This window comes from Denticeps clupeoides, chromosome 10, assembly GCF_900700375.1.
Source record: "Denticeps clupeoides chromosome 10, fDenClu1.1, whole genome shotgun sequence".
Taxonomy (NCBI): domain Eukaryota; kingdom Metazoa; phylum Chordata; class Actinopteri; order Clupeiformes; family Denticipitidae; genus Denticeps; species Denticeps clupeoides.
The window spans coordinates 853,000-877,776 of NC_041716.1; the positions used below are offsets into that span (position 1 = coordinate 853,000).

The following is a 24,777-nucleotide window of genomic DNA, read 5'->3' on the forward strand; positions in this document are numbered from 1 at the left end:
AACAGCTTTTACCCCCCAGGCTGTCCATCCCGTCTGGTAAATGCTGTAAATGTAAAATGTAAATACCATATACACTATATACTATACATATACCCATACACTGATATAATCAGATTGCTGCTACTTGTCAGCCTCGTTTGACTAGTTTGTCTCGGCCTGCACTATTTAAGGGTCGGAGCACAATGTCCTTTTTCATGTTTTTGTGTTGTGTGTTATTTGTCTTTTTGCACACTGTGAATCCCCAAAGCTTCGCCGTCTCATCTCTCTGTGTACTTCTTTAAGGTGATGATGACAATAAAGTTGACTTTCTGCTTTAAATTGTCCCCATTTTTCTATTTTATATATTCTTAGCCATGTACAGCATAAACAGAGCGGTTCAGGATGCATTTCACATCCATTTCTAGCATGTTGTACTGCTATAATTTTGCATGTGACAAATAAAAATCTTGAATCTTAAATTAGGATTCCATTGGGAACTGGTTAAAATAGGCCAGCCCCTGTGCTTTCTTCAATGTTTTTTTCCAACAGGGATGTTTTTTTGTAGTCGGATTTTTTGTGCATGGTATTTGTGTGGTTCTGTGGACTGCTTGCAATGTGGAATGGTACACGGTGGTTGATGGTACACAAATTGATTTTAGAAACAAGCTGAAAAATGCATGATACTGGCTGCGGTCACTATGAATTGGGAGTCTAACCCTGACCCAAGAATAATTGACAAGAAAAGAGAAATGCTGCCAGAAGTCAGAGTGTGTACTGCAGATGTTATAGCTGCCAAAAATGTGACTTCAGTCCTTGCCAAAAAGAACAGTTTACATCACGTCCATTCTGAGTTTGACACTGTTCACGGATCCAGGATCGAAAAGTACATAAAGTATAAAATTCGGCAACCATATTGCAAACACTAAACTATATTTCATTTCAGGGTGTGTGCATGCAAGGCAGCTGAAGTCCAGTCGTTCCTGTGGGAACATCCTGTGGTGAAAGGGACGAGTTAAAGAGATGAGGGGATTTCCAGAAAGAGCTATAAAATATTAAACACAAACGCTGCGCTTTAACAGAAAATCTTAACAAGTCCATTTTATCTATCCACATCTATGCACTATCCAGACCGTTATGTTGTCCATTCAGGATGGAATATTGTGACGACACATTAAAATATACAAATGAAATAAGAAATCTTACAAATATGTTTGTCTTAACAGAAATTAGGCCTCAGGCCTTAGGTTAGGGTGAATCCTGCAGAAGAATTACGACTAGAGAGGAAGTCCTCTGATTTCTGACCCAACAGAGTAATATTTCACTTGCAAATGCTTTGAAAAAATAGAATAAATGTTTGTTCACCTGCCCCTGCTCTGTGGTACATGAAGTACAGTTCCAGTTATGATCCACTAGAGGGACTCAAACTCTAAACTCCGTCAACCATCGGATTCAGACAATTATGCACAATGTCCTCTCTTATGATGAACATTTCTGGTTTTCACCCATCGTACAACATTTAGTCTATTTCCCATTTTTTGGTGTATCTCAAACCTAATTATACATGATACTTAGACCACTGAATGCAGGATTACATTACCTTCAACTGGGAGTATTTAAATATGTGTCATGATGGGCTGGACATGGCGAGGAAGGAGGACAGAGGTTTAATACATAATGCACGCGACAAGGGAACATCACCACACAATGACCTGACGGCGAACAGACACGACCAGGACAGCTTTATAGAATTCTATAATTATACACAGGTGAACACGATCAGGGAACATTACACGAGATGAACATGAAACTCTGGGCCGAACTCCGGAGCCGGAGTAACCCCTGCCGGAACGGATCATGACAATATGGTATAATGTCCATAGAACATTTACATAATGGGATGTACACATAACATTTTGTTGCATCCTTACATTACAACTTGGATTATTTTACAATTTCGTCTTTCTAGTGATGTGCTTCTCATGATGTTTCTTTGTCGGGTGGCAGAAGCCAGCACAGTGAGCTGGGCACCGGGAAAGGTGTATTTACAGGTGATTATATCCGCTAATCTCGGGATTACAGCATGTTGACTGCACACAAGGCCCTAATCCGCACGGCCAGCACAGCCCTTTCTCTGCCCGCTGGGATTTTCTCCGTTAATCCCACCATTCCTGCCTCCTAGCCTCGCTCACATCTGGCCCCGCAGGACTTACTGATGTAATCCTCCGTTTTAGAACAATTTTATTACACTTTATTGCCGATACTCTGGGTTTTAATTACAGAAATGTAGCTTTCAGGCCCCAGCCACAAATTACATCGCCGGGTGCAATTAGCCTCTAGTGAGTGTGTGTGGAAGAGATAGTGAGTGATTGTTGAGGTGTAATGACACCATTCAGTCCGAATCCGAATTTTATTTACGTTTCTTGTAAAAAGATCTCTGTGATAATAATTATATTATAAAAATTAGATAATAATATTTATGTTGAAATATACATTTCATATTGTATTTTATGTTCTTCTTTGGGGGCTAAATTTGATGTTTGAACATATGATTGTTGGAAAAGTTTGCTTTCGTAGAATTTTAAAGCAAAACAATTGATCTGCTGCAGATTTTAGTTGAACGTTGAACAATGACAGTGTGTGTGTGTGTGTGTGTGTGTGTGTGTGGACGAGTTAAAACTGCTCCCTATGACAGATGTCAAATAGCATCCTGTAAAAACTGTCAGATTATCACAAAAAGGCACTTTGGCAAATCCGTGATTACAGGAGCACTTAGTTTATTAAAGTCCTCCCTCCCGCCGGGCGCCGGGTCACTCTGGGATTACAGGCAGGTAGACGCCATTGTCTGTCCCAACAATCCGGCCGCGTAAGCCTCTTGTGCCGGTGACACACTGCATCTGAGGCTTACATGTTCACCCCTGCTTACAGTGTGTGTGTGTTCCTGCTCATTAATCAACCTCATCCCCTTCTAAACATTGGTTTCCGGCGCGTGTGTGTGTGTGTGTGTGTTTACAAGGCCGCTCCGTAAAAAAGCCTGCTGACATGAACCTGGCATATGGAGTGGATCGCAATGCCAGCAGCTGCCCTGCAAAGTGACCGGCGACCTTCATCCAGCCTGGGAGGCCGCTGGAGAACATCTGGCACCACCACCAACCAGGGCCCCTGACACCCTGCCGCTTTGTCTGCGGCAGATTCTAGATTGTGGTCAGCGGAACATGGCCGCTGATGGATGACCAACAAAACCCTACCGGTGTCTCTAATAAAGTGGCCACAGAGGGTCTGAGTGAATGTGTGACTATGAGCCTGTAACCTCCGGCCAACCCTGGACTTCATACGTAATCCATGACTCTCCAGTCTGGGTGCTCAGCAACTGACGTCCCGCTGCCTCCTCAGTTTTGGCGAGGATCTTCACTCCAAACCGTTCCGCACAGTTTAGAAGGAACCATGAACAAAATCAAGTACAAGCAGACGAGCTTAGTTCGAGGCGAATGCTAAATCGGCCCCAATTAAAACATTCCTCTTGTCTAAATGAAAACTTGGCTGGGGGAAATGTGGGAATCTCTGTCCTTTGGAATTTGTCTGGAGACCCACAATTTAACCATTTATGGCATTAAAATTCATAAACAGAAGATCATATGCACACACAGGTACACGAATGCCAAATGCTGGTCCATATCTGCCTTTCTGAAGGCTGCTGATGGTCAGCAATTAATAAACAGAACATTTTAATGCAGAGGCAGATGTTCCTCTTCAAGTTGCTCTTATCCTCCTCTAATTTAGGCGTTTTAAAAAATGAAAGTGAGCATAAGGTATGATTTTAACAACATGCTGTGAGATTATGGTAATTGTATCAGCTCATAAGGAGCTTACCTTCATCTCAATATTGTGTTTTTTTTTATATTGTGTGTTTAAATTGAAATATTTCTTAATTACATTTCCGAGCGCTGTTTGTGTCGGGTTCAGGTTCAGGCTTCCTTCTGGCTTATTGGGAGCGTGATAAAGGGTTCAACTCCAATTCACCGGACAGGAAGCCTACAAGTTTTCATATTTCTTTGTTAGTGCAGTCACATATTGCGTTGTGCTGACAATGACAAAACAATCACTCTCACTCTCGTGCATCTCACAGAAATAAGATTTTTGGATTAATGTATAAATGAAGTATCATGGGTGTTAGTGGCCTAGTGGGTAACACACTCGCCTATGAACCAGAAGACCCGGGTTCGAACCCCACTTACTACCATTGTGTCCCTGAGCAAGACACTTAACCCTGAGTGTCTCCAGGGGGGGGACTGTCCCTGTAACTACTGATTATAAGTCCCTCTAGATAATGTAAAGTATTACATGTTCTAGAAATATCAATGTGAAGAGGATTGCAATTTGCAATAACAATGTTTTTAATGTCTTACGTCGTTAAATGAGCGGTTCGCCGTCTTTTCTCGTGTCGGAATGGGGCTGGAGCAGCGGGGAAATGGTTAAAGTGGAGGAGGCGCACTGGCCGGATTTGGGTGGAGAGAAGTGGGACCCTGCGCGTTCCGTCCAGACATGATAACGCTGCGATCTTAACCTGATCACCATCACCATCACCATCACCTTCACCGTCACCATCACCCCGGGTCGATAATGATCAGGACGGGGGAGGAGGACCTTAGCGAGGCGGCGCTGCTGGACTTCATCCACTCGTCCGGTGGCAGAGTTAAAAACGCGGACATGACGCGGGCTTATAAGCGCTTCGTGAACCACGGCGACGTGCATCTGCGCGGTGAGTCCCGCTGCCCTCCTGCTCAGATCCCGTTACGCCGTTTTACCGGACCGCGGAGCCGCTTTATCCGGATTACGGTCCATTTGCGGAGTCGCGACTGCGCCAGCGGTGTGACAAAAGCAGTTCAGACACACGCACACACACACACACACACACACACACATAACACACACACACTGTACAAAATACAAATCAAATGCATCCATACACTAGACCCTGTGGCACTTTCACACTGCCTTACACACACATTCATATCCTTTCTGTACCTTACTGTAAGTCACACACACACACACACACACATACACATAACACACACACTGTACAAAGTACAAATCAAATGGATCCATACACACACATTGTGCCCCACACATACATTCATATCCTTACTGTACCTTACTGTAAGTCACACACACACACACACATAACACACACACACTGTACAAAATACAAATCAAATGCATCCATACACTAGACCCTGTGGCACTTTCACACTGCCTTACACACACATTCATATCCTTTCTGTACCTTACTGTAAGTCACACACACACACACACACACACACACACACATACACATAACACACACACTACAAAGTACAAATCAAATGGATCCATACACACACATTGTGCCCCACACATACATTCATATCCTTACTGTACCTTACTGTAAGTCACACACACACACACACACACACACACATATATATACACACACACCAACACTCACTCACTCTCTCTCTCTGTGTTTTTGTATCATATCCTCGCTGACCACCGTATCAGGACTTTATTGGGTCCAGCTGTGTGTGTAATAACTGTCGGCTCCGGTAGAAACGGAGGTTTTTTAATTCGATCCATGTGCAGTCCTACAGCTGCAAGGCGAGGAGTCGAGTGTGAAAATTTGTGCGAAATCAAGACGAGCGCGGCCGGTGTGCGATTGTGTTGCGCTTGTGCGACCTTGCGGCAGGCCGGCGCCGTTTGGACAGATGCGCCGGGCCTTTAAATCACTTCTGTCCAGAGGTTTTTTTTTTGTAAATCTGCTTTGGACCAGCGCCATCTGACACGGCGCTCCAATTATCATAATTATTGCCCTATAGCCGGAGTTACGTCCGGGACAATAGCATGTGTTCCACTTAATCTGGGTCCCGGGCCTCGCTCGCTGTGTATGAGATATCATATTCATATGGCCGCTTTTACGGTTGTTCCTCTCCTTGTGTGAGTGTGTGAGGTGCAGCTTCCTCTGCGTTTCCTGTTTGTGTGTAACTGCCCCCGTCGGCCGATCGTTCCCAGCTTCCGGACAGGAAAAAGGAAAAGTCCAAACCGTCCGCTGGCGTTCATCAGCCTGACAGTTCTGGCTGCTCAGAGCCCCCTGAGAGAAGCGGTCAGGTTTTAAACACCTCCGCCTCGGGTCAAAGGTCAGGCGTCCGACCCCAGCATCTCTCGTCCCCCCCGGATGGAACCGGCTGCGCTTCTTAAACGCCGGGAGCCACACCCTCGTGTGATGGTCGTTGGGTAATTTGAGATCCTTTGGGGACTTTGCTGGAAAGCCAGATCAGTGTGTGGGGGAGTGAAGTTACACACACACACACACACACACAACACCGACCCTCGTCCATCCACGAGGCCCCCTGTCGACTGTGGAATGTGCCGTGGCGAGTGTGCGTTGTCGCTGCAGAGGTGTGTCTTATCACCGCGCTCGTGTAATGGCTAACGGGAGTTAGGCCCTCGTGGCATTTCCCCTCCTCTTCCTGTCGACTCCAGCCGCTTCCATGCCTGGGAAGAGTCTTTTGGGAAAATTGCCGTTATGCTCTGGTTGACTGTATTTACTTCCCAGCCCGATACAGAGAGGAGTTTAAAGCCGCCCTGGACCGCATTGCTGTGGTGAAGTCTGAGAACGTGAGTAGATCCGGCGGAAACGTCCCACTGTTTAAACTCTACTCACCTTATATATAAAGATAGTTCATCCTATAAAATTAGTGACCTGATTTATAAAACCAAAATAGTGAACAAGATTTTGGTTTAATTAGTCTCACTTGAAATGAAGAATAAATTGTACCTGCTTGACTTGTCAGGGGGAGAAGTTCGTCGTCCTGAAGAAGCGCTACCGCCAGCAGATGCAGGACAGGCCCGGGCCCACAGGCCAGCAGGCCACGCCCGGCACCCCCGACCAGAGAAGCACCAGGTCTGGGCAGGCGGCCTGGAGCGCAGGACCCATCATTACGGTGACGGAGGCTCCCGGACTCCCAGATCAGGTGAATGGAGAGACGGGATTCCGATATGATAAGCGTGATGGAATGGAATATTGAATATGATGGAGGGCAACGCTGCTTTCTATGTCTTATTATAACAAGAATACACATATAGGAAGAACTATACATATCATTATTACATTAGCATTTACCACATGCCCTTATCCAGAGCGACTTACAATCAGTAGTTACAGGGACAGTCCCCCCCTGGAGACACTCATGGTTAAGTGTCCTGCTCAGGGACACGATGGTAGTAAGTGGGTTTTGAACCTGGGTCTTCTGGTTCATAGGCGAGTGTGTTACACACTCACACTACTAACACCCCATTATTACTATTATTACTACTAAATAAGCTTTGCTAAGCTGGTAAATTCATGTTGGTGCGTTCTTTTTATATTAAGACATATTAATACTAGTGCTGCACGATTAATCTAATCACAATCATAATCGCGATGTCAGTCTGTGCGATTACATGAACGCAAAAAGCTGCGATTTAAATGATTAGTACATGGATTGGATCGGCAACATATCCGATCCATTCTCTCATTCTCTCAAAGTTTGCGAGCTGACTGAAGTCTCACTTCAGTCGGATGTGACATATTTGGTCACATGACTTTCGATTCAGAGACATATGGGTAGATGGCGCATGACGCGCGTGCATCGTACGTCAACGTTGCCGCCATATTGAGATAGGCTGACATACTGGGAAGGGGTTTTATTTATAAACAAACAATAAAGAAATACAAATAAACAATGGCGCGGTGGCCGAAAACGATTTAACTTAAATAAAGAACTGAAACTAACCCGTAGGCGTGTGGCGATTGCCAGAACTCAAAACACATGAAACAAAACCAGGTCAAGTTCGTGCAGAGTCCACGAAAATGCCAGAGACCCAGAAAGGGCGGAAACTTCCGGCATTTATGGGGCGTCAGGATTTGAGTCAGGTGTGGAGCCCAGCTGCAGGCAATCCTGACATAGGCTCTGCTGTGCAGTGAAGCATATACATGTCTATGGAGAGAAGTGCATAAAAAGGCCTCACTCTTGTGCTGCTTGGGGCTGTACAAACCGCTGTACAATACCAACTAGTTTTAAGAATAGTGCTATGTCCCTTTTCTTCTGCCATTTGTGGCGCCCCCTGGATGGATGCCACCCTATACATCTCCTTATTCCACAGGGCGACCCTCCCTGAAACGGCCATTTTATTAATTCTTCTGAATTCTGTCCAGTTCCCCCCTGTTCTGTATCCCACTGATGACTTACAGTTTCACTGTAACTCCAGCTGCTCTCGGTAAGGCTCTTCTAAACAGTAATGAAAACCAGCAACGCATTATTCTACACCACTGGGTTGATCAGAAATGATCAACGGCTGACATGTGTGACCGGTACGTCCTGGTCCTGTGTTTTTCTTGGAGATGACCTCACTGCTCACTGTCTAACTCACATTACTCGGCTTGGAGCGCGATTCAAATGTTACGCAACCTCGCCGAGGCTCTGTACCAGTAGTGAATCAGGACGTGCGGTAATACGGTACTTCAGGGCGCCTTGTTCTTTGAGACGAACGCTGAGGTCCACAGGGCCTCTTCGGTCCAGGAAAGACCAGAGCAGCAGAGATAAGAAATGGATCGTTTCGCCGAGCGTTGTCCTGTCTCTGACGTGATCTTCGTTCCCCTGGTGGAGTGACTGCTCGGAAACAGTGACGTGGGACGGCCGGCGAGGAAAGTCACCGCTGATGCGTGCCGTGTTTTTTTTTTTTTTTTTTGGCAGCAGGAAATGCAGTTTGACAGCAGCCCCTCCTCGGTGGTTTTGGCTGATGCCCAGGTTCAGCCGTCACAAGAGACCCCAAAGCCCCCCGACACTGAGGACGAGCCAGACAAGGACTCAGGGTCAAAGGTGAGTGAATGAAAAGATAAAGTGAGATCACTTGCAATTTGTGTCAACATTTACATTTACAGCATTTACCAGACGCCCTTATCCAGAGGGACTTACACTCAGTAGTTACAGGGACAGTCCCCCTGGAGACACTCTTGCTCAGGGACACGATGGAAGTAAGTGGGGTTTGAACCTGGGTCTTCAGGTTACCCTCTAGGCTACTACCAACCTACCAAATATCAAATATCTTCCCCAGTGTCAAATATCTTGGACAAATCTGCACTCTGTTGGAAGAATTTTTTATTTATTATTGCCTCTGTGAGGGACAAGTGTGTGCATGCTGGTCACGGCTACTTATTACAGAACATAGATTCATAATCCCGTTACCTGGCCATTCATCTGAGGTTGAGTTAACACCTGAACGACCAGCAGGGAGCACCAGACCGGCCAGGGCCGTAAGCAGCTACGAATCAACACATGAAAGGTCGCGCGCACATTAACATGCGAAAGCGCCGCTCCATTGTCGTGTAAAGCAGCAACATGTTCCAGATCATTAGGAGAAAAAATGATCATCTGTGTCCTCCCTGCTGTCGTATGCAGATGCGGGCAGAGGAGCGGCCGCTCGAGTCCGGAACCGGAACGCGACATTTTCCTTTGTCTGTTGTGAGGAGGCTGTAGCTGTCAGTCATGCACTTCGCTGTTTGCAAAATGAAGGATGTGCAGCGGAAATTGACTCCTTGACATTCTGGCTGCATGACATGGCCCCGAAATTGTGCTCTTTCAGCCTCATATTGTGTTGCGGGTGCTCACTATGGGTGATGGGTCAAATGCAGAGGACAGATTTCACTGTGTGCACCGTGTGCTGTGCTGCTGTGTATCACATGTGACAATCACTTCACTTTATCACTTCAGGCACATGATGGGCTGGAGTCGGTCGTTTTTCCCAGTGGTCATGGTTTGCATTGAGGCCGGATGAGGGTTGCCATGTCTTCTAACCAGATTTCACAATTCCACCATGTTCTAAAGTAAGTGTGGACAGAGACGAACGATAAATAACTGCGTTCCTTCTATCCATCAGTCGGAGTCGGAGCAGGAGGAGGAGTGCGGCGGACATGAAGGCTCTCACTCTGTAGCTGTGAGTTTAAGCCCTTAATGTGTGTGTGTTGCCTCGGAATAACTTTCATTTGAATAATTTAATACACCAACATCCTGGGCCTTCATGCATTTATGAACATGTGCAGGGACGTCCTGCACGTGTACTCATCCCTGTTTTATTTTGTCTTAAATCAGCTGGATCCGGTAGAGAAGGACTGGTTCTGTTCAGCAGCTTGCGCCCGACTGGCCCACCTCACTCAGCTGCTCCAGCAGGACCCGGCGCTGGCCAACAAGAAGGTACCGCTGAGTCAGGGAACGCTGCGCACGGCGATAAAAATGCCATTTATATGGATACACCTTAATAAAATGGGAACGGTTGGTGACATTAACTTCCTGTTTGTGGCACATTAGTATATGTGAGGGGGCAAACTTTTCAAGATGGGTGGTGACCATAGTGGCCATTTTGAAGTCGGCCATCTTGGATCCAACTTTTGTTTTTTCAATAGGAAGAGGGTCATGTGACACATCAAATTTATTGGTAATTTCACAAGAAAAACAATGGTGTGCGTAACTTTATTCTTTCATGAGTTAAAACCATTCCCATTTTATTAAGGTGTATCCATATAAATGGCCCACCCTGTACATAGAGTTCAGTACACTACAGTGAGGCAGTCTGACATGGTGGGTCTGGACATGAAAGTGAAAGTGAAGTGATTGTCACTTGTGATACACAGCAGCACAGCACACAGTGCACACAGTGAAATTTGTCCTCTGCATTTAACCCATCACCCTGAGTGAGCAGTGGGCAGCCATGACAGGCGCACAGGGAGCAGTGTGTGGGGACGGTGCTTTGCTCAGTGGCACCTCAGTGGCACCTTGGCGTATCGGGAATCGAACCGGCAACCTTCTGATTACGGGGCCACTTCCTTAACCGCTAGGCCACCTGGGGGAGACAGGGCGATGAAGGGGACATGGCAGGGACATGACAGGGGACAGTGGGGGGGACATGGCGATGAAGGAGGACGCATTCACACGATTTCACACGACAGGGGTTTAATACAAACTACACGAGACAAGGGAACATCAACACGCACAATGACCCGATGGCGAACAGACACAAACAGGATAGCTTTATACAATTATATAAATAGACAACAGGTGAACACGATCTGAGAACATTACACGAGACGAACATGACACAGTCCATTACATTACCATTAAATACATGGCTGACACCCAGAGGTGGGTAGTAACAAGTTACATTTACAAAATGTACTTCTAAGAGCAGGTTTACAACGCCATACTTTTACTTTTGTGAATTAGAAACTCGACTCTTACTTTGAAACACTCGACTCGTTACTTTTTTAAAACATTCATATCCTTTATTTTTGCCGGATAGATGCCACCAGTAGACCAAACACATAACTACGTTCCATCGTTCCGACGTAGCCATGCAGTCACATGGCTGCACATCTGTTTCCAGATGTGACCGTCTCCAGGGCCAAAGCCAAAGGTTACTGTAAGAATACGGAATCCCAGTCTTTCATAAAGACACTTTATGTAGAGCACTACACATTTTCTGTAGAGGGAGGAATTGGCGTTATCGTTTAGCTGTCTTATTTAATATACCAATGCTAACACATATAATTAACATATATAAGATGTGTTAATATATATAAGCTGTAATTGGGCCTAAAATGTTGAGCCTGACCCGACAAGTACAGCTTTTTAAAAGCCTGGATATCTTCGTAATGAATCTTTGGGCCAAGATTTACAACTCTAGTGTGTACGCTCAGATTTAGTCCATTAATTTCATTATTATTATTATTATTATTATTAGGAAATACCAGATTAAGCACATTTATATTTTTTCTGTCTGAAGAGATAAATGAGAAATTACAATCCAACAGTTGCTCAGTACTTGAGTAGTCTTATCTACTTATGTTTGTACTCGAATGACTACTTTTTGCTTGTATTTGAGTATTATTATTCTGGAGCAATTTATACTTGAATAAAATACTCTACTAATTAACTTCACCTCGATGCATAACGGGGTTAAAGACCAGCAACCCACCTTCCAAATGACACCATAAGGGTGTTCTTTGGTTTATTACATTTGTTAAAGTATTTTAGCTGTCTCGTTTACCTGGTGTTTTTTTCTTTTTACTGTGACTTTAACCAGGACTTCATCTCAGTAAGTACCATCCTGTGTGTGAAGATGGTGGTACATTGTCATGGACGTGTGTGGCCACAGCTAACCAGCTCTTGTCCCCTCTCTTCTCCTCTGTTTTCTGCGGTGTCCGGCTCATTTCTGAAGGGGGTGAGTACTTCTGCTGCTGACCCGACACTAAACAGGCAAACAAACTGAGATAATCTGCCAAAGATCCTTATTGGATATTGGATCTCTTCTGGTCACCTTTGGACGGACAGAATCTCATGTGGTAGTTTTACTCGAGGGGTGGGGGGTCGCTGTGAACTTACTGCCGTGACACAACTTCTAACCCTTCAAAAACACCCAGGTGCAGCATTGAGCCCCCAAATCCATCTGAAGGCTGCATTTCAAAGCGCTACTATCAAAAGGATTATGGGTGATAGCTTTTTAGCCTCTGTGGCCCCCTTCAGACAAGCCCCTCAAACACGACCAAATCCTTTTATTTGTCCCTCCTGTGCGCTTAACAGCTTTTTGGACTGATGTTTGCTGTCAGGCCCTCCAGGGTCAGGGTTCTCACACTGTCCTGTGTTGGACCACCTTCCAAGAGTTGGGATAAGCCGCCCGGCCTCCTCCCTCCGTCCCTCCTGGAGGGAACAGCAGCCCATGGCCCATTGAAGTGCAGAGGGACAGCTTAAGCAGCGACTCAAAGCCCACTTAGGCTTAATCTCAAAGTAATACAGCAGAGCTGGGATCTAACCCCCCCAACACCATCTTCCTCTGCGGAAAACAATGGCCACCGCGTCTTCGGGAAGGGGCTGAATCGCCCACCGGCGCTTTGATGCCCCTCCCTACAACCGCCCGAACCACGCCCCATCCCTCTCTGTGGCCTGGAGGTGCAATTGGGTGGACAATTGGGACACGTCAAGCCCATGCTCAGGTTCAGAAAAACGTGATTTATAAACGTAAATAAAGCACCACAGTACATGCATACAGCACAAAATACTACTCTAATGCATTTTAATACAAATACTTTATATCTATTGTATTGATCACATATTCTATGATACTAGCTGGTATGGTTGGTAATTAATAGAAAATATATTTTTAGAATAGAACATTATCTGACCTCTTATCTGTCGTCACCCTTTCAGATTCAAAATAGCTATGAAGGACATCAGTTGGACCAGAATTCATTTTCTTTTCTCCACTGACATCCAATGCAGTTTGTCTCTGTGTGACATTTCGGGGTTAACCGTTCTTGTTGGAAGTTCTGCAGCAGAGATGCTCATTTCGGGGTCTCTTTAAAGGCTTAACCAGTGTAGAACACCCAGGGTTAGGGTCAGGGTTAGGGTCATCTTTACATCGGTATATCACCATGGCTTTAGGACTGGGAACCTGAAATGCGATCCTGGTTTGATCCAGACCTAAGACCGTAACAATAAGGCATATCCAATAAGTATCATATTCAACTAAATGACTGAACGTGAAGCAGCAACATTGGGACCTTATATGAAAAACGTCCATAAATTCCTGAAGTTAGCATGCTAACCCGGGTCTTGTAATGCCACTGTCTACTTGAGGAAGTCATGGCACTTTTGGTGAATAACCAGTAAACTGTGTGGAAAATCCACACGTGAGAGCCGGTAAAAAAGCAGAATATTTAGTTTTTTCTGCTTTCGGTTTGGAGGTTTATGTGCTTGGCAGGGGCGGGACAAAATATTCGATACAGCAAGATATTGTGATCCCCCCTTCGGATCTACATTCAGATTTTATAGCAGAGGGAGAAACCAATGGCAATTTCTCAGCGTTGAAACACTCATAAAGGGCAGTGCAGGGATGTAGGTTACATTTTGTAATGGCTCACAGATACATGTCATGCGTAATGTACCAAATATCACAGAATTAATATCATTGTGACGTCGTCGTGATCAATTTTGGTGAACGTTGGTGAATTTGAACGGAAACAAGATCTGCTGTTCACCAGGAGTAGGATGGATTTGTCCATTTCCCGGTTGGTGGACTTCCTGGTGGGCTTTCTGGCGGTACACCGCCCCCTGTTCTGTGGAGAATAAATTCTTAAGGTCACCAAATAAAGTTGTTTCAACCATAGACAGATACATCAGTAAAATTGCGTTTTACATTATGCTCCCAGCCTGTCCTCCAGTCGGGACATGGACAAGGTAAAAGTTACCTGCGTGCCTACATGACTAATGGCCTTCCTGTCCCTCTCTCTGTTCCCGCTTTGTATGGCTGCCTGCTGTGCTGGACGACACCCACTCTCAGTTTGTAAGTATATAACCTGGCCGTCTGTTTTCTGTGGAACCTCCGTCTGACGCAGCTCTTTGTGTGGCCGCGTGATGCCGTTGAATCAGTCTGTGTGCTCAGATGGACTCAGGTTTGGGTGGAAGGATGGGAGGGGGCTCTGAGATGGACGAGGACAGGAGACGCTGCATCCTGTCCCGTCTCGTTCGTCACAGGCCGGACCCCAGGAGACCCCGTTGGCCCGTCGCTCAAGCAGGCCCGGAGCACAATCCGTCACCTGGCGGCGACAGTGAGGACAAAGGAGGTGTAGATACTGCGGTCCGACTCAATCACGCTGCCACTCCGTCACAATCTGTCCATCAGGCTGAGCACAGTCGGCTAAAGGAAGGACCCCCGCCACTTCCACCCCCCTTCCCCAGCCATTTAAAGATCCATCTCTGTGACGTATAGCCGTCCTCAGACTGAAGGTTACCTGTGTGTTCCTGTGGCCTCAGACCCTCATGCATGTCCCGAGATAAGAAGAGACAAGGTCCCATATCTCAGCGAGAAGGTCGGTCGCATCACAGCCTGCTCAGATCTGGTGACGACTTTCTGTGGTGGACATCATCTCAGCTCAGTTCTCCTCAGCTGTGATCAAACACGTTGTCAGTAGTTGTGTTTGTATATGAATTATTGGAGCTTGTGGACATTCATGAACATGTGTGAGTGTGTGTGTGTGGGTGTGTGTGCTAGGGTCCCCCGTGTTGTTGACATGCTTTGACAGTGGGCCGTTGGCTGGGAGTGTCTCCCATCAGCGGGTCACACCAACATCATCAATCTTCCCTGTGTGACAGCCACACCCTCCATCTTCTCCCTCGTACCCTCCCTCTCTCTGTCTCACACACACACACACACTCACACACACACACACACCCCTGCAGTGCACCCACTGGTATGTTGTTTTGTAATTAGGCCGCCATTATCAGGAAACTGTCCCGCCTCCTGCCCCTCCCTCTGTGCACAGCTGGATTCCGAGCCTTAGCTCTGGCCTCCAGAAGGGGGTGGGGGGGCATAGCAACGCTTAGAAAAATTGATTACCCACAATGCACCTTGGTGCACTGTGTTACATAAGGCACATTGTTTCAGCCGGTTGTAATGGGGTGGTATCAGACACTCACATATGAACCAAGATCAAAAAATTGTGTCCCTGAGCAGGACACTTAACCCTGAGTGTCTCCATGGGGGGACTGTCCCTGTAACTACTGACTGTAAGTCGCTCTGGATAAGGATGTCTGGTAAATGTTGTAAATGTAAATGTAAATGTAGTCTTTTATACTTTGCCAGACAGCTCTGCACTGGGCAGCCAAACACGGCAACACAGAGATGGTGAGAGCGATGGTCGACGCGGGGGCCGACGTCAACACCAAAGCAGTGAGTGTGTGTCCACTTTTCTGTTGGACAATCAATTCATCCATTAGATCTCACATTAACAAACTTGAATGTATGAGAATAAGTAAGCGGACAGCTGTTTATATGTTATGTGCTATTGTTAGACTCCGCCCCCCCATAAATCAAAGTAAACTTACAAAAATAAAATGAAATTGAGTTTTACACACTTTTGTGTTTCTTTTTTTTGTTCAGCATGTAAGTACTGGGTCTTGTGCACGCATGTGTCCAGCATGTAAATACTGGGTCTCGTGCACATGTGTGAGTGTGTGTGGCTGCTTTTGTTGTCCAGCATGTAAGTACTGGGTCTTGTGCACATGTGTGAGTGTGTGTTGCTGCTTTTGTTGTCCAGCGTGTAAGTACTGGGTCTCGTGCACGTGTGTGAGTGTGTGTTGCTGCTTTTGTTGTCCAGCGTGTAAGTACTGGGTCTCGTGCACGCGTGTGTCCAGCGTGTAAGTACTGGGTCTCGTGCACATGTGTGAGTGTGTGTGGCTGCTTTTGTTGTCCAGCATGTAAGTACTGGGTCTTGTGCACATGTGTGAGTGTGTGTTGCTGCTTTTGTTGTCCAGCGTGTAAGTACTGGGTCTCGTGCACGTGTGTGAGTGTGTGTTGCTGCTTTTGTTGTCCAGCGTGTAAGTACTGGGTCTCGTGCACGCGTGTGTCCAGCGTGTAAGTACTGGGTCTCGTGCACATGTGTGAGTGTGTGTGGCTGCTTTTGTTGTCCAGCATGTAAGTACTGGGTCTTGTGCACGCATGTGTCCAGCATGTAAATACTGGGTCTCGTGCACGCGTGTGTCCAGCATGTAAGTACTGGGTCTCGTGCACATGTGTGAGTGTGTGTTGCTGCTTTTGTTGTCCAGCGTGTAAGTACTGGGTCTCGTGCACGCGTGTGTCCAGCGTGTAAGTACTGGGTCTTGTGCACGTGTGTGAGTGTGTGTTGCTGCTTTTGTTGTCCAGCGTGTAAGTACTGGGTCTTGTGCACGCATGTGTCCAGCATGTAAGTACTGGGTCTCGTGCACATGTGTGAGTGTGTGTGGCTGCTTTTGTTGTCCAGCATGTAAGTACTGGGTCTCGTGCACATGTGTGAGTGTGTGTTGCTGCTTTTGTTGTCCAGCGTGTAAGTACTGGGTCTTGTGCACGCATGTGTCCAGCATGTAAATACTGGGTCTCGTGCACATGTGTGAGTGTGTGTTGCTGCTTTTGTTGTCCAGCGTGTAAGTACTGGGTCTTGTGTGTGTTGCTGCTTTTGTGCTTCTCTGTGAATGTGTGTGTGCAGATGTGTGGCCCTCTGATGTCACCTCAGCTGTGTAAACAGCGGCTCGGGGAGCGCACGTTCATTAATCACACGCATGTCATGTCTCCCGCAAAACGAAGCCGCGGAGTTTCCTCCTGCCGCCGCGCAGCACGCCAATTTCACACAATTACCTGGCAGTTATCGAGCTGTCATGGGCCCTGTTGCTCTAACCTGTATTAACTCTTTCCCTCGTCCTGCATCTGGCTGTCGGGTACCGGGACCTTCAAGGGGGTAAGAGGAACGTTCTCGTCATTGTGATTTTGTGTCATTGTGTATCCGTGTCATGCGTCCTGGCTTCTCCTCTCACGTCTGCACGTGCGTGTGCAGGGATACACGCCCCTCCACATCGCCGCTCTGCACGGGCATCGCCACGTCGCGGACTTACTCGTAGAGGCGTACGGTGAGCAAATGGCTTACAGATGCAGCCCGGTTGGTCTGCAGGTCCATTCCATTTGTTAGACCCTTATGTTCTGAACGTTGTCCGTCTGCTTTGGGCAGGAGCGAAGCGGAACGTCCGCGACTACAGCGGCCGCTTCGCCGCCTATTACCTCACCGCCAGAGTCTCGGGGCACGAGGACACCACAGACGCCCGTGAGTTTGCAGCGTGCTCATGTAGAATTTGTCTTCTGCACGGTTTTACTAACCAACGCTGACTGTTATCTTCCTGCAACTCCCAGAATTCCATGGGCCTCAGGCAGGGGAGCGCAGGAACAGGAAGTTAGCCCTGCTGTTCCACCCCAAGAAGAAGTGGGGCTCAGCGGAGGACCTGACCCCCATACCGGAGGAGCAGGCCTCCACCAATCAGCTGACCATTCCGGCGTTTCGAACCAGGAAATTCTCCCGCTGAGGCAACGATACTTACTAGAACCTTGTTACAGTTTTACACTTTTAATGCAGTTTATGTCCAGTTCATGGACACAGATGCAATACGTGCAATTTTACAACTTTCAAATAATATGATATAATATAATCTTCATATCCAGTCTTCTCCCCCTCATTAATTATTACAGTTCCCATTATCATTCGGAAATTATTGTAGATATGAAATCATATTTCCACCACGACTGTGCAATCAATACAAATCCTCTGTTATACTGGATATTAATCAATATTGTGCACATAAAGAACAGAAATGTTATTTATTTTTTTATCGTAAATGTTCTTGGCTGATTTTATATTCTTTTTTTTCTATTCTATACGTGAGATGTGTTTTTAAGCGATGGCTTCCAAGAACAGAAGCTGCTACAGCACGTGAAACGTTTCATGTTAAATTTATTTTTCAAAATTACAGAAAAAAATCTAAAATGCTTAAAACAAATGCAGCCGACTGGTTTTCAAACATTACATTTTCTGTAGTAACACATTGTATAGCCACATTATAGAGCAGTACATTTCCTATAAAGGTATATCATTTAAATGTGTGTATGTTGTCACAATACACTTCAAAAGTAGTATTTCAAAAGATTTCCTGTAATAAAATTGAGGATGAGGACCGAGATCATTTTTTCCACTGTCACACACACATCACCGGCATCACCGTCCGAGTCGGAACCGCGTGGCGGACGAGACCGCGGCTACTTTGTCCTTTGGAGCTCGGCGCTCAGGACTTGCTTGAAGTGCTAAATGCCAAATGCCCGTCATTAAATGCTTAGTAGGAGCCTGTCATTGATCTCCGAGCATTAGTGGCCCTTCAGATGCTATCAGCATGGCCATTCAGCGCGCTCGGCCGGCCTTTGTTTGCACTTGATGGTATGGTAAATGGGCTTAATTCACTTGTCATTATTTATCTGCACGCATTGTGTCTGCTCTGGGTCCATCATGTGATAAAATCGGACGTGTTTGTGTTTGCTGAGTGGAATATTGACGCCTCTCGGCCGTCGAGTCTGATGCAGCTTCCTGTGTTTACGCTGCGGTATTTTTCGGGGAACTTCGGCGTGAGAAACTCCCCGCCGGAGTTACTTTTGCCGCTCTGGGGATGTGGCCTAACAGGATTACACATCTCCGCATTCCCGGCCCATCCCCAGGGTGGCTGCCGAGGTGAAACCGGAGAAAGACTTTAGGTTCCTCCGTCTCTCGCTCCGGCTCGCCGCCGGCCTTTGATGTCAGCCGGCCGCCGCATTGTGAGGGAAGCAGATGGGGCAAATACGGGTCCCATTCGCTCCCATACGTTCCGAGGCCCTAACACCGGCTTATCCGCCGAAGGCTAACACTCTGCTTTGGGTTTAAGGTGTCACAAGACGGGGGAAGAGTCCCGAGGTTTTTGAAGGGCTTGTGTTGGGCTGGGAGGGGGGCAGATGAGAGGGATTCTGTAATAGATACTTATCTTACTGCCCCCAAGTCCTCAAACAGAGTGGCCCTCTGAAGAGATTAGGGCCCAGGGAGGGCATATTAACTTTAATCCCATGCTTTGAGGCCTACAGCGTCCCGCCCCCCACCTTTCCCTTAAAAAACCGTGACGCCCCGCCCTGCTCACACCCACCTCTCTTAATGCACTTGTATCTACTTGTATTGGAAGTGAGTGTGTGTGTGTGTGTGTGGAGGTGCTGTAGTAAAAAATGTGCGCACAAACACACACACACACACACACAGATTGACTCCCTGCCTCTCTGGGGAGATTAGCTGCTATATTGTGGTGCTGGTTGCTCATTTCCATCACAGCCACACCCCCCACGCGGCCCCCGGCCTGCTTTGTTATCCAGAACTCTGGAACACTGGAGCGCTGCACCCGCTGTCCCCCCACTGTCCCCCCGCTGTCCCCTGGCTTCCTTGTCGCCTTTGAAATTTAGATGTCGCGTCCCAGGTTGCACACCGGGACGTGGGTTCGCCCCGAGACCCCCACTTTGCACAGACTAATGAAACGACACGCCGCGAACGACTGGAAAACCTCGGCAGGCCGTTAATGTGTGTCTTGCACACCTTCTGGCGGTACAAGATGGTGGAACTGACCATCCAACTGACGTGCTGGTCCGAGTGTCGCCGTACGGAACGCATGTCCTGTAACACCGGCCGTCAATGCCCGACCCTCCAATGCAGATAATGCAACCAGGTCTATGGCGCATGCTGAGATCATGGCATCATATCTAAAGAATATTTAAGCTCATGGGAAGTTCTGGAGGACGGTGAACTCGCTTGGTCGGGGAGGAAATATCCCGTAATGACATCATGTAGAAGTTCCAGAATGTTGTTGATTAAGTGGTCGCTCCATTCACCAGTCGGAGAGGGCGGAGCTCCTCACTGGCCTCCTGAGGTGCATACAGTTTAATGGGCTAATGGGGCCAGTGAGCATGGGTGGAGGGTGACGTGTGTGTGTGTGTGTGTGTGTGTGTGTGTGTGTGTGAAAAGGAGGCCAGCAGCAGCTGTCACAATGTCCATCACAAGCTAACGAACGCCTGCTGTCAATCACACAGCGGAGGGCCGCCAGTCAAGGCACGCCCACAGAAACACACTTACACAAACACACACACTCAATCTTACACACCGCCGCAGGGGCCGGCCGTTCCTTTCGCTGTAACAAAGACGTCCCATTTGCAAGCGGCCCGGGCCGCGCTCCTCTGTTAAACAGGGTGATGGAGTGAAGCAGATAAAGATCTGCATTGTGGATGGATGGATGGAGGGAGGGAGGAGCTCGCTATCATTCCCTGCAAAAAGTGGGGGACTTGGTGTCCTTTCCGTCCTCCTTCTGGTCATCTGGCTTTTGACTACAGCAGCACGACCTGCAGAAGTACCATCCATCCTAGCGGGTAACACACTCGCCTATGAACCAGAAGACCCAGGTTCAAACCCCACTTACTACCATCGCGTCCCTGAGCAAGACACTTAACCCTGAGTGTCTCCAGGGGGGGACTGTCCCTGTAACAACTGACTGTAAGGGTGGTAGGGTACTGAAAGTAGGGTTAGTAGGTAACACACTCGCCTATGAACCAGGAGACCCAGGTTAAAACCCCACTTACTACCATCGCGTCCCCGAGCAAGACACTTAACCCTGAGTGTCTCCAGGGGGGGACTGTCCCTGTAACTACTGGTTGTAAGTTGCTCTGGATAAATGGCGTAAATGTTCAGGCCTCTCGGGCTGGTTCGCATGCGGCAGACGGCGAGATGGGAAAACATTTCCTTTCCTGCCATCACACACACTTAGCAGCATTCCGCTCCCGATAAAAGAAAAGAAAACTAACAAGGGGAAGGTGTGGCGGGCCGGCTGTGGATTCCAGCGCCGCCTTTGTTGGGGGATCGGATTGACGCTCGGCCCTTTTGTCGCCTCTTATTCAGGTGATGGCAGCTTAATGAAGCGACACCTCTGGCCGTCGTCATCGGCGGCTCATTAGCCCCGGGACCCGGCCGCTCTGAGGACAACTCGGGCCGCTACAGCCACACGGTCCTGTTTCCCAGGGGAATCGGGCCTTCCATCAGGTGTGGACTTGAGTTGCAGGGACAGATAAAGCCAACACGAGGGCGTCCAGAGGAAGGAATTCGCTCTCGCCCGTCAATCCGTCTTTCTCATGTCTGCCAGCGCTATCTGCGGCCATTTGGCTGCTCATTCCCTGTGCAAACGAGGCCGTCTCGGCGTAAACAGCGGCCAGGCGGCCTGTCAGATCTGGACCAACACCTACATTGTATGGAGAGAAAGGAAGAACACAATTATCTTTGCTCGGAGCTGTTTGTCCTGCAGACGTGGGGCAGGGAATCAGTTTCTAGTACCTTCTATAACCCCCCCCCCCAGTATCCCTTTAGATGCATTGTTCAAGATGAACAAATTTACCCCCCAGTGACCCACCCACCCACCCTCCGCTCCTGTGGTTGTGCTACATACAACATTACAGATGGGGTATCGTATTTTCCCCGCAGTGGCACTATTTCAAGTTAAAAAGTAAAGCATGTGCAAGGCGTGTTGTGATCAGTAGGATCTGGAAACCGATCAGTAGGATCAATGGAAAATCTTTTGAAACGGCGTGTCATTTATAAGGTGTGTAGGCCATAGTTATGCAGGCCTGCTTGTTGTGCCCTATTGGTATGTATGGGGGCAAGTTCTAATCTGGTCCCGCCCCCCCCCCCAAGCCTCATTTGCATTCCTTATCGTCTCATTATCATTGACATTAGTCGACACCTGTTCCCGTTTAAACGCATTTAATGACGCTGCAATGCAGCAGCAGAACCGAGCAAGCACGACACCTTCCACAAAGGACACCAATTATCTTCCAATCATTTATTTCATAAAAAAAAACTATAAATGCAGCTTGTACGAGGTGAATTTATTCCGGTGTGAACATTAAAAAAAAAAGTCGTTGTGTTTTATCACTTTTTGTAATTCAATTCGCACCCGTGGTGCCGCGAAAACGTCAGACGTCGCGCGTTGTCGCTAATCAGATTTCTGCACGTAAAACGTGTGATTTGGAAGCTTCCAGACGCGAAGATGAAAGTCTCAGCGTGAGACGAAAAAAAAAAGTTGATTGTGAATCGTCGGTTTTCACTGGAGCAAACGAGGGACAAAGCGTCTCCAAAAGCGCCAATGATATGAATGTTGAGGGACACGAGACACTGGATTTTAATACTGAAAGTCTTCGCTTTTCAGTTCCATTATATTTCATTTTGGAATACAAAAACAATGCTGCTCGGAATGTGGCGAGTTTTAAACTCGTGGGTTTGGGGGCTTTTTTTTACGGGACAGGAAAGGAGCAGCGAAGCCCCTTTGAAGGGATTAAACGGAGCGAAAGCGCCCCGAAAGCGCCTGTCAATCACCGCGCCTGGCCACGCCCCCCGGGCCCCGGGCCGCCTATAAGAGGGGCCACCGGAGCCCGGCGACGGACACCAGCTCCGCTTGTGCGACAGCGAGGATGCCTGCGTCTCAGACCGGATTCGGGTCCCTCTCTGCGCCCCCGGGGTACCCGCTGCTCGTCCGCCCGCCCGGGACCCCGCAGGCCCCGGCGCACCTGGCGGCCGTGCCGGGATACTCGGGAATACCGGCGTACACGGGAATACCGGGATATCACTTCATCCCCTACCCTCATCCGGGACACTTGGCGCACATGGTGAGATTTCTGTCGAATTTGAAAGCGGTTCCAGCGCGTAATTGCGCGTCTCACCGCTTGATGAATCGGTTTGATCGATAAGGAAATCGTGACTGTGTCTTATTTCCAGAACGGCGCGTACGAGCTGAAAGCGGCGCCCTCGCCGTACCACCACCACGCACTGCTCGGCCACGGCGGCCCGCTGTACTCGCCGTACCGCCACGCAGCCGCGGACGACCCCGCCAGGGTCTCCAAGGTGGCCACGCGGGAGAGCACCGGCGCGCTGAAGGCCTGGCTGAACGAGCACCTGAAGAACCCGTACCCCACCAAGGGCGAGAAGGTCATGCTGGCCATCGTGACCAGGATGAGCCTGACGCAGGTGTCCACTTGGTTCGCCAACGCGCGCCGCCGCCTGAAGAAGGAGAACCGAGTGAGCTGGGCGTCGCGGGCCAGGTCTGAGGAGGAGGAGGAGGAGGAGGAAAGCGAGGAGGAAGGCTCGCTCCAGAAGGGCCCTTGCTCCGAGGATGAAGATGAGATTGACCCTCAGAGCGTCGATGAGGACCAGGAGGGTCCGGAACACCCGACAGACACCGAGGTCGCCGCGCAGGCGGACGCGGCCGAGCACGGCGCGCAGAAGAAGGAGCTGCAGAAGCCCAAGATCTGGTCCCTGGCCGAGACCGCCACCTCGGGGGCCACCAGGAGGCCGGAGGCCCCCGCGTGGTGGCGGGACTGGGCGTCCCGGAACGGACTGTACCTGGCGGCCAGCTGCGGCGCGCAGAAAGCGCCTGGACTCGCCTGAGCCGCCGTGGAGACGCCACCCGGCCCTGCTGCACTTTCCCCGCCCCGGGCGGGACCCTCCTGTACATGCTGTACATAAATCCGACTATTTTTGTTATATACGGTGTAAATTATAAATCCGCATCACCCACGTGTTGAATTATTTTGTTAAAATAAAACACTCGAATCTGAAAAAAAAGAAAGAAAAGGTGACGCGTTTTATTTGATGCGCTGTGGGGAGCTCGAGGGTCGTGATACGGTACGTCACAGCACACGGGGTTTTAATCCATCGGCCATGACAGGTGCCCGGGGACCAGTGAGCCCGGGGACCAGTGAGCCCGGGGACCAGTGAGCCCGGGGACCAGTGTGTGGAGACGGTACCATGATCAAGTCGGACCTCAGTGGCACCTTGGCAGGTCGGGATTCGAACCCGCAACCTTCTTATTACGGGTCCGCTTCCTGTCCCGCTCTGACGTGTTCGTTATTAATAAGATGGAAGATGTTCTGGGGATGAATTATTCATATGAACAAACAGACGCGCGTTTTATTAAAACCCGTTAATAAACGTGCGGGGTTAGTATTATGAAGAGTTGGCTTGTTGGAGGTTTTTGGTCAGCAGGATCGTGTGTAAAAATGTGAATTCTGCTCCGGTTTGTGATCTGCGGGTAAAAACCTGTTTGTCCTGCTTCTCCTCCGCAGTATGATTTATGATTTATGATTTATAGCCGTTTGGTTGGAACTTTGGATCCTGGTGGAGCGCATTTGCACATCACAGCAGGTCTCTGGAAGCTTCTCAGACCTCCTCGTGGTTAAGTTCTCAGCTTGTTGCGTATTGCGGGTCGATAATTAAGAACTGCGGACACGCCGACTTCAAAGCCGGGAGGTCGAGATGACTTTTCACACCACATCCACACCCACACT

The 24,777-nt window shown here is 48.3% G+C and overlaps 2 protein-coding genes across 4 annotated transcripts; both read left to right on the top strand.

The window, feature by feature from the left end:
- Nucleotides 1-4,476: 4,476 nt before the first annotated feature.
- Nucleotides 4,477-18,569, top strand: LOC114797910 (ankyrin repeat domain-containing protein SOWAHA-like). 3 transcript variants are annotated; one of them, XM_028993182.1, is made up of 15 exons: nucleotides 4,477-4,735; nucleotides 6,566-6,627; nucleotides 6,804-6,983; nucleotides 8,745-8,870; nucleotides 9,928-9,984; nucleotides 10,140-10,241; nucleotides 12,127-12,138; nucleotides 12,262-12,264; nucleotides 13,320-13,322; nucleotides 15,682-15,768; nucleotides 15,979-15,981; nucleotides 17,306-17,308; nucleotides 17,405-17,477; nucleotides 17,576-17,668; nucleotides 17,755-18,569. In XM_028993182.1, exons 1-15 carry the CDS (start codon nucleotides 4,597-4,599, stop codon nucleotides 17,922-17,924), a joined length of 1,113 nt encoding a protein of 370 aa, XP_028849015.1. In that variant the 5' UTR covers nucleotides 4,477-4,596; the 3' UTR covers nucleotides 17,925-18,569. The 3 variants fall into 3 exon arrangements, with proteins under 3 accessions (XP_028849015.1, XP_028849017.1, XP_028849016.1); XM_028993184.1 differs by having other exon boundaries at nucleotides 8,748-8,870; XM_028993183.1 differs by lacking the exon at nucleotides 15,979-15,981.
- A 4,324-nt stretch (nucleotides 18,570-22,893) lies between these two features.
- irx7 (iroquois homeobox 7) lies at nucleotides 22,894-24,007 on the top strand. Its single transcript, XM_028994528.1, has 2 exons — nucleotides 22,894-23,100; nucleotides 23,210-24,007. The coding sequence occupies exons 1-2, from the start codon at nucleotides 22,906-22,908 to the stop codon at nucleotides 23,876-23,878; spliced, it is 864 nt and encodes a 287-aa protein (XP_028850361.1). The 5' UTR covers nucleotides 22,894-22,905; the 3' UTR covers nucleotides 23,879-24,007.
- The last annotated feature ends 770 nt before the right edge of the window (nucleotides 24,008-24,777 follow it).

Excerpts from the sequence above, each read along its gene's own strand:
- LOC114797910 (XM_028993182.1), top strand. The coding sequence starts at position 4,597 with ATGATCAGGACGGGGGAGGAGGACCTTAGCGAGGCGGCGCTGCTGGAC. Across the intron at positions 4,736-6,565 it reads CGGCGACGTGCATCTGCGCG|CCCGATACAGAGAGGAGTTT; the intron begins GTGAGTCCCGCT and ends TTTACTTCCCAG. Across the intron at positions 17,478-17,575 it reads CTTACTCGTAGAGGCGTACG|GAGCGAAGCGGAACGTCCGC; the intron begins GTGAGCAAATGG and ends TGCTTTGGGCAG.
- irx7 (XM_028994528.1), top strand. The coding sequence starts at position 22,906 with ATGCCTGCGTCTCAGACCGGATTCGGGTCCCTCTCTGCGCCCCCGGGG. Across the intron at positions 23,101-23,209 it reads CGGGACACTTGGCGCACATG|AACGGCGCGTACGAGCTGAA; the intron begins GTGAGATTTCTG and ends TCTTATTTCCAG.